This window comes from Barbatula barbatula, assembly GCF_947034865.1.
Source record: "Barbatula barbatula genome assembly, chromosome: 6".
Classification (NCBI taxonomy): domain Eukaryota; kingdom Metazoa; phylum Chordata; class Actinopteri; order Cypriniformes; family Nemacheilidae; genus Barbatula; species Barbatula barbatula.
The window spans coordinates 18,740,572-18,754,581 of NC_136765.1; the positions used below are offsets into that span (position 1 = coordinate 18,740,572).

Below are 14,010 nucleotides of genomic sequence, written 5' to 3' on the forward strand. Positions count from 1 at the left end.
TCAATCATCTGGTTTCACATAATTTATCTTGGTCGACCTGTAGAAACAAAACAACTTGTGTCTTTGTCTTTTAATATGACTTTAAATAGTAATATAGGCCTGTTTCTTTGGAACATGTCAACCCAGCACTTTGTGTGCAGGGTCGATGATGACACAATCAACATTGTAGATTGATTTATATCTATATCATCACCCTAGAACACACTGTCTCGTGACTGAACAATCGGCAGAAACACATGAGCTTGGTCCAGGTCAGTGGTCTATAATGTGTAATTTAAACTAATTCAATGACAAATACAAATTATGTTTAGAACTTAAACAGCAATTAGATGTTAGAGTTACCTATTTGAAAATGCCTATTAAAAAGTCACTAGATATTTTTCAGAAAAGAAACTTGAATGTGACCCATCAATACCCATTACGACAGCAGACCATTCCCCAGGATAATTGTTTTATTTGGTTTATATGATTTTTGTGGTATATCCCATGGCTGTTTTCCATTAAGTCCACTTTATTTTTGTTGATAGCACTGTGAAAAGATGTACATTTGTGTATTTATGGCTGTATAATTATCAATTATAGTAATTTATACGATTTATTCTAATTTACTTTAATTTGAAATAGGATTTTTTTCTTTGAAAAGGCTGGACATTTAAAGCCACTCCTTACTCACAAAAGATAACTTCTTGTATAGTTTGGAAGTACTGCGGTGATTAAGTTGTTCTCAGAAATGTATCTGCAATACCATTTCTCTGCCAGCAGGGAGCACTGTTGTCCCCTGTCAGAGTTGTAAAATCATTGCCATCTCACAAAAACAATTATAATTCTGATGTGGTTCATTATTTATGTTTTCTTTGCTCCTTTTATATGCATATTTATCATATACTTTTGAGTGCTGTGTTTTATCTGCTCTGAAACTGTTTCCATAAATCATCTTCAAAGTTTGCTTCTTTCTTCACTAATGATCTCAAGATTATTAATCAAACTAATAATGGGGTCTTGGCTGACATTTTCATTTGCAGGCTGACTCAAGATGCCTAGCACGCTAAAAATGTAGTTGTTGCTTAAGGCTTTGAAATTGAACTCGCAGAAATTGATGCATGGGAGCAAATGCATGCTTTTCACACAGCCACTGGTGTCTTGTTACTTTCTTATTAGGCAATTTGCCACTGAGACCTGTTTCCACATTATGCATGGGTTTTAACCTTTATATGTTAGAACTAATTTTCAGTGTTCTGTGTTACTCTCTGCAGGCTTCTGCAGTTCGTCTGAACTTGAGTCAATCTGACACCTAAGAGGGTAAATATGGCTCAATGCCCAGTTAGAGTATAAAATGTTGCAAGTGTGTCCGGATGGGTCACTTCTCCACTACATGCAAAACTGCTCCAATGTGGGAAACGTCTTGAGATCTTTTGTGTGATTCTCATGGGGGCCCAATTGGGTATGGGGAGTCTGGTGCTGCTCCCATAGATCGGGATGGGAAAGGGGGCCTTAAAAGGGTTGTCTGGCTAGATGCCTGTTCTACTTGATTTATGTGCACTGATCAAGAGCCAGTCTTGAGAGAAAGTGAAAGAGAGAGAGAGAGAGAGAGAGAGACTGAGAGAGAGACTGAGAGAGAACGAGAAAGTATGCGCATGTGCATTTCCTTTAGAAGATGCGCCTCATTGGGATTCTCTCTCCAAACACAGTATAATAGACAATAAACAAAAGAAGGGTGTTGATTGTTCAATTAAGAGAACATTTCTGTCCTGTAACAGACAATTTTTCAGTTGTTCTGTAAGGGGGCAGAAAGGTTTCTGTTTATAGGAAATGTAAAAATAACAAATACCACAAAAATGATTTTGTAAAACAGTGCAGACAAATACATAGACTACCTAACTTGTTTGCTTGTGTTATTATGATCCACGCTCTTGGTCAATAACAAACTAGTTTAAATTAAAATCCAGTTCTCTTTGGAGAGATCTTAATGGCTATCAACCTGAAGTAATATTATTCTTGGCATACAGAAATTCAACAGAACAAAGTCTAATACAGCGACTAAAGCAAAGAGAGAGCTCTTTGAAGCTAAATTGAGGATTAAAACCTCCCTCTCCTAATGCTCTTTCTGAGCTTATACCTGGGTAATCGGAGCTAATACTTAGAAATGTACATTTATTTACCAAAATGACGTATTTAGCAGATGAAGCAAGACACGTTGGTGTATACTAATGGTCATCTTTCTGATGGTCATTTGAGACATAGATGTACAAATACAAATTGTGTTGATGTATTAACAGAGCCCTTTGCAGAAAGCCTCCATGGTTTGCTTCTTTGGATTATGTTATGTTAATGGTTTATCTTAGTTTGTGTCGGAAACAAAATATTCTAAATATTTCTCCTCTTTGCTTGAGAACAAATGCAAGCCTGCTCAGATATCACCAATATTACTACAATATTCAATGTGTTATATTATTACTTTTGAAATTATGCATGTCCAAAATGTATGTGATTTTTATAGTATAAATACTGTTTTGATAAGCCTCATAATTTAATAATCATATAGTTTTTTTCTCATTGACTCATGGAATATAGAAAATGTTCAATTAGTTCTCATTGAATACATCAAAGATGCTATATTTTTAGATATCTAATATCTTGAGTTTTCCCCTAACACCGAGGTAAAATAAATGAAATCTGAAGGTATTCGGCTGCATTAACCCTGACAGTGAACACATTGAGTCTATTGACAAAATCGATCTGTCTCTGACCATAATATTGTAAAATCCATTATGCTGGACTGGTTTAGATTGTTCCACGTAGAGAGCAAAGCCTTCAATAAATGACTCTAAATGGTTTCACCAACAATTTGACTGCACAGCTTGCTTATTAAATGTGCCGCTGCAGGCAATTCTGAAAGGACAAAAAGATGTTGTCCCCAATAATATTTCCCCCTTTTTCTCAAATTGTCCGTCTCATCAGAAAGAAGGTGAAGGTGGCAGACTTCATCGATTTGAACAGTTGTGTGGGTGCTCCTCCATTTTCTCTGGGTGTCATTTCAGGGCAGCAATACGGCGAGGCAGCAATTGACTTTGAGTTCACAACTGAGAAAGCTATTATTGCAGTCTTATAGAACTGATATGAATAGACCTTATGTACAAACATATATATACACGCAATATAGGTAGAGTATGAGGGCTTATATCAGTCTTGTGTTCACATAAAATAAAAAAGGGTTGAAGGACGTTTTGAGCACTGCAATTTAAGTGATGTGTGATGGAATGCCAAACCCTTTTGAGAATCTGGCAAAATGTATTTGCCTTATGATTTGTACAATGTCCTTTTAGTCTTTCAAGAATATTACAAAAAAATTGACAGCTTAGCCAAGGACACCCTTGAAGATACACTTAAGACTTAGGAGGATATGATTTGACCTGGATAAAACGAATATGAATATTATCGTTTGTTTTAGATGTAAAGGAATGTGTATACTCGATTTAAGGTTAAAAAACGCTCCGTCTCTCTGAAACAAGTCGATTTTTTACAAAGCTCATCTCTCTGAAAATGTGAGGTGAGCAATGATTGGCCAGTTAACCAGTGCGTAGGGATTAGTCGAATTACAACATTCAGAACATCATGTTCCCAAGCAATTGTCTGACAGGTGATAAAATATTATCTGTCCTTTTTTTATATCAATTCAAGCCCGAATCTGATCCGGAAAATGAAGATGATCAAGCCGATACATCAACTTTGCCAGCGCAACTTGAGCAGGATGTCAAGGACTGGTAAGGTTTTATTAAACAAAGAGGCTTTCTTTTTTTCGCAAAGAAACACTCAGATTCTCTACGACATGGCTGCGGCGGTGACGATACAATGAGGTTTACAAGTACGCTCACACTACTTGCGTATACATTTGGGCAGTCTTTTAGTCAAGTCATACTACGAAATGACATACATTCGTGGGGGTGTGGTTACACGAGGCATTTCAGGCAGGTCTGGGTGACCATTTTCTTTTAGATAGAATGCACATTTTGTTCCGACACTTACATTTTTGCAATTGTACGTGTCAAATACATGCATGGGAACACACAAAAGACACAGAAAAACACGTATTCGTGCCATATGACCCCTTTAAAATTCTCACAGCTGAACATACTGTAACAAAAAGTGCATTTTATCATTTTATCAATCAGTTTTATTGTTTGAGTATTTTTGTGTTTGCAAAAATGATATACAACAGTTTTGATAATGATAAAGAAATGTGATATTGTGTAAAATAAAAATGTGTACGTTTATATCTACAAAAACATAAATCATACTTTGTGACAATATAGCCTACAATAAACACATCTTGTAAGTAATTAATATGATTAAGGTGTTTTTTATATTACAAAAGAAACTATATTTAATCCATCTTGTCAACTGGGCTGTTTTATCCATTCTGCTGACAGGCCACAGACTAAACTGAAAAAAGCATTTCTGATGCTTCACATTGTTGACATCCCTCTATTTTATATGCGTCAACATCCTTCTCTTTTATCCACACCTGTGTCCATCCAAACATCTCTGATAATCCCTTTTAATACTTAATACTTTTTTAACCTTCAAAAAACTTGACAAAGAAGCTGCAGATGGAACTCCATCCCTCTGCGCAGTAGCTCACGTCAGGCTCTGTGTTTTGGTATCCATCGTTGACGACTTCTCCAATCCCATCCTGCTCCTTTTTCTCTGCCTTTTCCTTCATTACTACCCCTTTGCTTTTTCTTGCAAGTCCCTCTGTTTTGCGTTTTCTCTCGTCCCTCACCCCCTTGCTCACAGGTGTGGTTGTTTCATCTTCGCTTCTTTCCGTGAGTTTCATGTGGGAAGCGTTCGGGGCTTTCTTACACAAGCGGGTTTTCAATACTTTCTCGCCCTGACAAGCGTCGTTCCTCTTCTTAAATTTGCTCATCACCTGCTTCCAGTACTGGGAGGGCTGGCTGCTGTATGCTGAACATTCCCACGGTTTCCCGGCAAACTGGCATGTGTACGGAGGTCTATGCCCCTCCTCCCCAGGGATGGAGCAGCTTATTGTTAGTAGGAGGTTGGTGCCTCTCTCCAGCGCCTCCCAGGTACAGTGATGCCCATCTTTAGTGCTCAGCTGGCCTGATGGCAGTGAGGCTTTCCCTGTTATGCTATCTGACCCATTCACTGCATCTGACGGCTCCTTGGACTTCTTTTTTGCCTCAGATAAAGACAGGAGGAAAAGGAGGGAAAGGGTGAAGAGCAGACAGCGCCCTTGCATGGCTGTTGGGATGAAGTTTGACAGAGAGAAATCCCTGGTTTAGGTAGTTCACAGCACCCTGAGAATTAAGAGGATACACCTTCCTGCTAAGAAACGAAAAACACATGCATGAGGTGTATTAAAATGAGGAGAGAAATTGTGGATATTCGTTCTCATTTAATGTTGAATAAATTTACAGCAGAAGTAAGAATTCAGTAGAGGAATTACATCAGAGCCCACACGCAACATGTCTACGTTCTTTGACAAGCAAATCGTTAACAGTGTGTGCAAATTCAGTTTATGCATATTTGTGAGGACAGAGGCCTAAAAATACACCACTATCAAATCTCTCCCCTGTCACCTGCCTACACAACGGTTATATAAAAAACTAGCACAGATAGTATGCATGCTCCTCTTCTAATTTACCGCTTCAAGGCATCTGTATTCAACAGAGCTTCATATTCAAATGAATATTGATCATTTCTCTCAGTGTTGTTACTTACCATGCGCAGCGTTCCCACTGGACTGTGAGGGAGAGAGGTTTGTGAAGAAGAATTAGAAAGAAGGGGTAGAACTAACGGATGAAATTGAGGGATGAAGGGTAAGGGGGAGGGGGATACTGGACGCTTTTGGGGGTTATCAAAAGAATCTGGCCCCTCCCACCTTGTGAGAAGACAAATGGGTACCCCTCACCCCATCCCTTCCCTGCACTGCTTTGTCTTCTCACAGAAGGCTGAGACTTTCTTCAGCTTTCTTCCTTTTCCAAAAACGATAAAGCGAAACTGCTTAATATGATCACTTGGGGAAAAAATAACAGATGCAGAAAACAAATAATTGGATGACGTTGAACATAAAAAAAGAGTTTCTGTTATTTACTACAAGTCTGAAGACATCAAACAACATTTAGTCTCTTTGTTCTTGTTTATTTTTGTGATTCCATCTCCCACTTATTTTCTGGGATGAATTAGCATCCAGAGGTTCCAAGAGCGTACGCTTTAGTCTTTCATCGAATTCTGAAAAAAATACACTGCAAATACATTACTGGGAGAAGATTGTGTGCCTGTGATGTTATAATTTGTGTTTAAAAAATATAATTATAACAAAATTATAATATAAAAAATAATAAATTGATGTCTTGGGCAAAAAAAACATAGGACAGAACAACTAGATTGTCGAATATCACGTGCACAACAAAAGCTCCCCATCTTTCCAAGCATTTAAGTTCTCCTGCCCAACTCCTGACCCACCATTGCAATGGTAACCCATACATAGTCGTTGTCTTGCGAAATTATCTCGTCATGGTCACTCCTAAATTATCTCAAACCTTGAATGAACAGAAAACTTGAAAAAGTGCTCAAAATAGGGTTAAGACCAAACTAAAGTATTTCTGCATGAAAAACATTTGATAACCAAAATCTGGTGTTTTTCTTTCTTAGCAAAAAAGACCTAAGGCATGCTCTGTGGAAGAATAATGCTAAAGTGTTAAATTATGTAAAATAAACAATTTATTCACTTTCTCGCCTCTCACTAATTTCTAGAGGGAATTGTCAGTAATCTGAGTAGTAGGAGCAACATCTCCCTCTGGTGGTAGGTGAACTGAGGCAAATAGGGCCACATTTTGACATTGAGATGATGACCCATTTTGTGCTGAATGCACCATGTGTGTGTTTACCCAACTAGCTTTAATCTCAAATGTTACCCAGAAGTAAAATTTCACACGTTTATGTCTTCAAAAATATTTTCGGAGGATCTATTGACAGAAATGCAATAAAATATACATAACTGTCTTCAGAGGTGTATAAAGATCTCACATACTGAAGCGTTATGTTTTTAGTACTTTAGAATGAGCTATTTCTATTTACATAGAACATGGAATTTACCATGTTGTTTCTACAGTAGCCCTAAACTGACAAACTGCTCTACAGAGCATGTTTTGTATAAACATTATTTCCTTCGGCAAAGAAACAAAACTGTGACAACATCTTAGTGCTGTGTCAGCCTCCATGGTGCTTTAAAAGAGAGGGGGGATAGGTGGAATGAGCCATTGGTTGCAATTCGCAACCTCACCGCTAGATGCTGCTACATGTCATGCACTGGACCTCACAATGCAACAAAAATAATTGATCATTATTTCAGGGATGAAGTGTCAGACATTTTGTAAATAAAGTCATTGCAATCATAGTGTTTAATATTCTAAAAGTATTTGCTTTATTAAGAAAAAAAATAATGAAAAGGTAAAATAAACCAACAAAACAAATTAAGTTTCAATTCAGGGGCACTACATGCACGTGTCGATATCCAGCATGTTGTGGGAGGTTAAGGACCACCCTTGATATGTACTTATATCATGTATCACTGCTATTATTGGCAAATAATTGCCAATGCCAGTGACTGAGTGTGTGAAATGAGCAACATAATTACAGTATGTGTTTGATGTGTTAATAATAGAAAAAGCTGAATTCGTGTAATGCATTCGTTGAGAGATCAGCTTGCTGGACATAAGATGAGTGAAGTGTCCCCAGCGCCTGTCAAAAGACGCATGATGAAAAAAGTCGCTTTGTCTTTTCCATATTAATGGCAGTCAGACACTTTTCTCCTCTCTTGTGTAATGCAGAAGTCCTTGCTTCTGATATTTTCCCCTAGTATGTGAGCAAATCTTCTTCAGCGAGCGCTTGATGACACTACATGAGTCCTTGATGAGGAACAGCCCCAGCCCCAGTTTATCTGCTGAAGATTTGTGCAATCAGCGGGCACAGTGGCCATTCAGACCCATTGACGGTGATTACCGAGCAGGCGAGATGCACCCTGTGTCGACCTTGCGGGCCGCTAATGACGGGGGAGAATCTAATTGTGAATCAGACGGAGGCTGAGACACTTTGGTCAGCCGCGTGCCCATCAAACAGAATCTGAATGCATGGAATTCAGATGTCTATGTAAATGAAAAACCCATCGCCCTGTGAATGTGTGGTCACCATGACAACCCCCCACTTACAGCACTTCACTTGGGAGTGAAAGTCGGACATGTGTAGGGTCAGGTAAGGTCTTGAAGGCCATAGCCCAGTCGAGATGCAATGTGAATTTTAGGTTTATTTCTGGAGCAGGCTGCGTTCACCTTTTTCATCCCAGAGAGAGGTTCAGCAACTCGGCTGGTGCTGTCACGCGCCTCCTTTTGACCACTGGTGGATCTGAAATTTATTTCGTTGTTGACCGACTGTGTGGGATTCTTGGAGTATATGTTAGATGCTTGAAATAGCTTACTTCAGTTAAAGGTCAGGTTATGTGCATATTAAAATTAGGTTTTCATTTTAGTTGTTTTGGGTGACCTTATTTTAGATTTTCATTTGATTATTTTATGGCTTAAATCGTATTTACAATTTAAATTCAAATGCCACATTTTCTTTGTCATTTCTTGTCAAATCTGAACTTCACATTACTGTTGTCTCGTTCTGTTGACCATCTTTTTTTGTCATTTCAGCCAAACAAAAGGAAACATCCAAGGTTTCTAGTCTTTGTCTCCAAAAAATGTAAGAATACAAATGTTCTGAATTCTCTGTACAGACTTTAAATGTCCACAGTTTAATTTTTATATAAAAATATATTTTTGTGGAATTTTAACACATTATGTCTCACTTTGTGTTGATTCTGAGTTAAATAAATAAAAGGAACTACTCAAAGAAGAGTACAAAGTAAAACAAATGTGTCGTATATACAGGTCCAGGCATGAAATTTAGCGGCATCTAGTGGTGAGGTTGCGAGTTGCAACCAATGGCTCCCTCCACCCTTCCCTTTCGAAGCTACGGTGATCCATGGGCTACTAACAACATCCATGGGCTACTAACAACATAGTGGGGGCAGTTGTGGCTTAGTGGTTAGAGAGTTGGGCTCATAACCAGAAGGTCACTGATTCGATTCTCAGGGCCAGCAGGTAGCGACTGATGTGGCCTTGAGAAAAGCACCAGACCCCCGTTTGCTCCCCGGGCGCTGCAGTGATAGCTGCCCACTGCTTGGGGTGTAGTGCGTGTGTTCACTATGTATAGTCACTTCACTGATCACGGACTGTAACAGCAATAAAGACTTCAAGATCTACAATGCAGCGAAAAATAAAGCGTCAAGTTTCAGTTTATGCCTTAAAGATCCAATTTATAAAATATTGCAGCATCTATTGGCAAGGTTGCGAATTGCAACTAACGGCTCACTCCAACATGGCGAATTCCATGCAAGGGTACATGCGGTATGTAGATAGAAATAGCTCATTATAAGGTAATAAAAACATAACTCTTCATTATGTAGGGTCTTTATAAACATCTGAAGAAATATTAAACTGCATTATTGTCAATAGATACTTCACAAAATGACAAATCTTTAATACATTATTTCTACTTGATTTAACTTTTGAAATGTAAAAATGTGTTCATGCACCATCATTCTGTATTGATTGCATCAGCAACATTTCTGTCCTTAAAAATAGTTTTTTTATTTCTTGTGTAACGTGTTGGTTGGTGCATCAAGGGTATTGCAAAGTGTGCAATAGCCTACAAAACCAGATTTTGATGATGGTGTTCCAGCTTTCACAATGTAATTTTAACAAACCAAGCATGTTATAAAAATGGGAAAACGGAGCCAAAAAGCAAAAAAATTAATTGTGCTGAATTACTTCCTACGTATGAATTTTAACAACTTGTCTCCTATAAGTGTATATAGTTAAGAATTTATTCATGGCTGAAGCGTTTACTCTTGGGCATTCTTCACCCATAAATCAAAGTTGCTTTAACCTTATGATCTGATGAGGTCAAGATGTTTTTTCAGGGTTTGTTATGATGCCCCTGAAGTAATTCAAGTAAACGGATGTCTAATTAAAGAGCAGAAAGAATTAGCAAAAGAGTGATGCTAAGAAAAGTCGAATGATGATAATTACACACCCCCGTAAACACACACACAAACATCAATCTATTTATTACGCCAACGACAGCCCTAAGGGTGCGCTGATGCTGTCGCCATGGTTACACAGCTAATTGCTGAAGAATGCTGTAGGTACTCATTGTTGCCTGTTGGAGAGCAGATATATGGACTATCAATGCCATTAGTCTGTTCATGAACAACAGCACTGTATTTATGTGACTGTACGTTGATATTATGCATGTTTGTATGTTTGTTTTCAAGATACTATTCACAGTCTAAAATAATCATGGCACGTCGATCATTTAGGTCTCGGAGGGCAGCTAGATTGACTTGTTGACAGAGAAGCTCATACCCCCCTGTTGTGTTGATGTTGTGTTGTTGAGTGATGGAGTTTCTTGCTCTCTCAGACAGCCACATAATGATGTGTCTCAATAGACGGAGAGAGGGTCCTTACTGTTGAAATGACCTAGTATTAAGAGGCATACGCCCCGGAACCATAGGGGTATATGTCTTGAGGAATCATTTGAAGAAAAGTCTCAGGATGACGCCTTGCAATATCAAGTTCAGTTTTAGGACAAAAAGTTTGGTATTTAGAGCAAAACCAGTTTTGTGGGTCTGCCGTTTGTTGGGAATGTCTCGCATTACTGATGCAGGTTTCGAGCAGATCTATCTGTCATTATTTGTGTTGTTTTCGTCTCAATGGAACAGTGTTGGGATGCCAGTTAAAATGGTGCAAACTATACAGAATTTGTCACTTAAGATGCCGCAAAGAACGCTGGGGAAAACCGGCATTGTTCCCTTGGGAAATCTATTCCCGAGCTGAGCTTTCAGCTCTTCTAGTGCTTGAGTAAATACACCTGCAGCTCTGCTATAAGATACACAAAGGCAGATTGATTAAAGGTGGAAAAAGTCTCCATCAGAGAACTAGATTCACTTCTCCTGTACCATATCCAGCTGTGTAACACGTTATAATTATGTGTGGGACACAAAAATAGAAAACGTGTTTAGAAAATAACACATATACGGGCCAATTGGCTGGGTTTTCTCTTTTGTAAGGCAGCATGCAAACTCCCCCTCAAAGTTTTACCAATAACAGGCATTATCCTGAGAGTGTATAGGAACATCGTTCGACTAGATAAAGCCGGTTCTCAACCAATACTTCAAACATGCACACGTTTACAGCACACACATATACTTTATAATGACGCAAACAGTTGTCGGCTGAAAATATCAAGGAGAGGAGAGAAAGAGAGATAGATTGAAAGAAATTGAAAGAAATGGTCTGATTTACAGTGGTGAAAAGGCCGAAGGCTGTTGGGTGATTTTTATCAGGCTTTTAAAGACGCACTTTTAAAATTCACAACCGCTGCAGAACTCACAGAAATTGAAGTCACAAATCAAGAATGCACCTCGGGGTTGAAATTTGTTAGCTTCATGTCCAAACCTGACATGTCTGTGACAAAACCGACATGAGCTCCTCAAACACAATTAAATAACCTTTTAAATAGGACTGTTCTAGGTATTCTATCATATGGGTTGGATAGGCCAATATGGCTGTAGGAGTTTTCTGTCATGACCCTGTCCTCTTTGTATTTGTTTTTCTAGTTCAGGCTGACAGGATCATGACAGCCCCATGTCTTTTGTCTTAGACCCGCCCCCTTGTTTCCTTATTTATTATCCCTTTATCAATTTACGCCCTTCACCTGTTGCCCTCTTTATGCCTCTTTTGTTCCTCTCCTATTTAATGCCCTTGTGTTTGCTGTCCTGTGCTGGTTTGTTTGTCTTCATCGCTGTCTGGTCCGGTTGCCCCTGCGCTTTAAGTGATGTTAAGTCAAGTTTTAAGTTTTGTTAAAAATCTTTCACAGCTCAAAACAATCATTTTATAGAAGAACCCCAACACTCACAGGAATTTGTGATATTGACGCCTACATGTCAAAATGTAATCTATTGATTCGTGTTTATAGATATGAATTTCCCCTTTTTTCGTGACACTCAGCACAACTTTGTTTCTTGTCACCAAGCACGACTTTAAATCCATGAGGTAAATACGTGGTATCTTTTATGTGAATATATATATTAACGCAATCTGATGGTAATTCAAACCTATTTCACAATGTGGCTCATCCGTGTGAATTCCTGCGGTCTCATTCGTATGTTTTATTATGATTTGACTTAAGTGATTTGGCCCCTGTGACGTTTATCAGTGCTTTGCAAGCCCGTAAAATGTGTGTGTTTTAGTCAAATTAGTTAAATGTATGTATACACACATAGTCTTTGTATTGAAAGTCTTGCTGAGTGTCACGAAATAAAGTTTGAGCTGACCGACATGAAAAAAAGTAGAAATTCACTTACATGAACTTGAATCAATATAACCCACAAACTGCAGGTCAAAGTAAACACAATAAACTGCAACACAGGTATTTTTATATAGGCTACATTGTATGTATTCATTCAGATTTTATACGACGACCATCTTTTAACTAACTCTGAGGTTTGGCATAATTCTGTATGCCATCTGTTCATGGCTGTACTAAATCCAATTCCGTTTTTACAGACATTTGTTTACACCGTTTCCATTTTAAAAATAAAACTTATTTTTCTTTCTAATTCAGATTTTGCACCGACATTTAGAAAAAAATGTATTCAAATTGTTTTTGTAAGGACAGCTATAGTTTTATATTTCATATGATGCAGCAAAGTCATTCTGTTTTCAGAAGCCCATCGCAAACATTCAGCACATCTAAGGTCTACTGAATTTAAGACCCATTGTGTTCATCCTTTCAAGACAAAAAATCACAACCGCTGCAGAACTCACAGAAATTGAAGTCACAAATCAAGAATGCACCTCTGGGTTGAAATTTGTTAGCTTAATTAAAAATGCCTCAAAACAATAGAAATGATACTTGCACAGTCTCGGTCAGACGTAAGCTCTCTGGGGAAGAGGTGGTTTGACAGGAAGGTTAGTTATGTGCCGCGCTGCAAAAACTGCAAAAAATTACTTTCTTACTTAGTCTTAGTCTTGTTTTCTAGTAAAAATCATATTTTTTTTACCCAATTGACAGAATTTTAACTGAAAATTCACTGAAATTTCATATTTTTTTCCTAAAAATAGATTTTACTTGGAAACAAGATGAAAAGTCATTTTGTGTAAACGGAATGGCAATGTTCAGAGTCCTTTATAAAGGATAAGACGTCTTCCTGGAGAGGAAATGTGGCATGCAGTTTTAGAATTATTAATGTTGTATAAACAAGGCTTATTTTAATCATTTTATTTTCTTAACTTCCAGTCTCATTTGAGGTAAACCTATCTTTCTCTCTCTCTCTCTCTCTCTCTCTCTCTCTCTCTCTCTCTCTCTCTCTCTCTCTCTCTCTCTCTCTCTCTCTCTCTCTGTGTGTGTGTGTGTGTGTGTGTGTGTGTGTGTGTGTGTGTTTCTAAATGTACCACCGTCTTTGTGCTGTGGCTTTTTGTACAGAAGCTAGCAGAAATGAGGCATGATATTGGAATTCAAATCAAACTTTTCTATCTGCAGCAAAAACACATGGGGGATCTGATTATCAGTGCCACTCATCTTTCATTTATAAAGGCACCCATTCAATTTTTATAAAAAGGTTGAATTTTGTCCCACCTTTGTGCTGGTCAAAATTGATTTCAGATCAGTTCAGGTCAATAGGCGTGTATCTATTTCAACATCACATCACTAGTGACCATAACTACATTATTTATAATCCTCAATCACCATGACCTTCTCAGAATGCAACACTTACATTTTCACCTGCACTTACAAAATCCTCTCATTTTAGGCCATTCACCTATTGTAACGTGATGTTAAACAATTTATATTGAAAAATAAAGCAACTCTGCAAACCTTGTCTGA

At 38.1% G+C, this 14,010-nt stretch overlaps 1 protein-coding gene across 1 annotated transcript; it reads right to left on the reverse strand.

Annotated features, from left to right (window-relative positions):
- Nucleotides 1–4,573: 4,573 nt before the first annotated feature.
- Nucleotides 4,574–5,257, reverse strand: fgfbp3 (fibroblast growth factor binding protein 3; the record flags this gene model as incomplete). The annotated part of the gene is made up of 1 exon (XM_079458647.1): nucleotides 4,574–5,257. One exon carries the CDS (start codon nucleotides 5,255–5,257, stop codon nucleotides 4,574–4,576), a length of 684 nt encoding a protein of 227 aa, XP_079314773.1.
- Nucleotides 5,258–14,010: the final 8,753 nt, after the last annotated feature.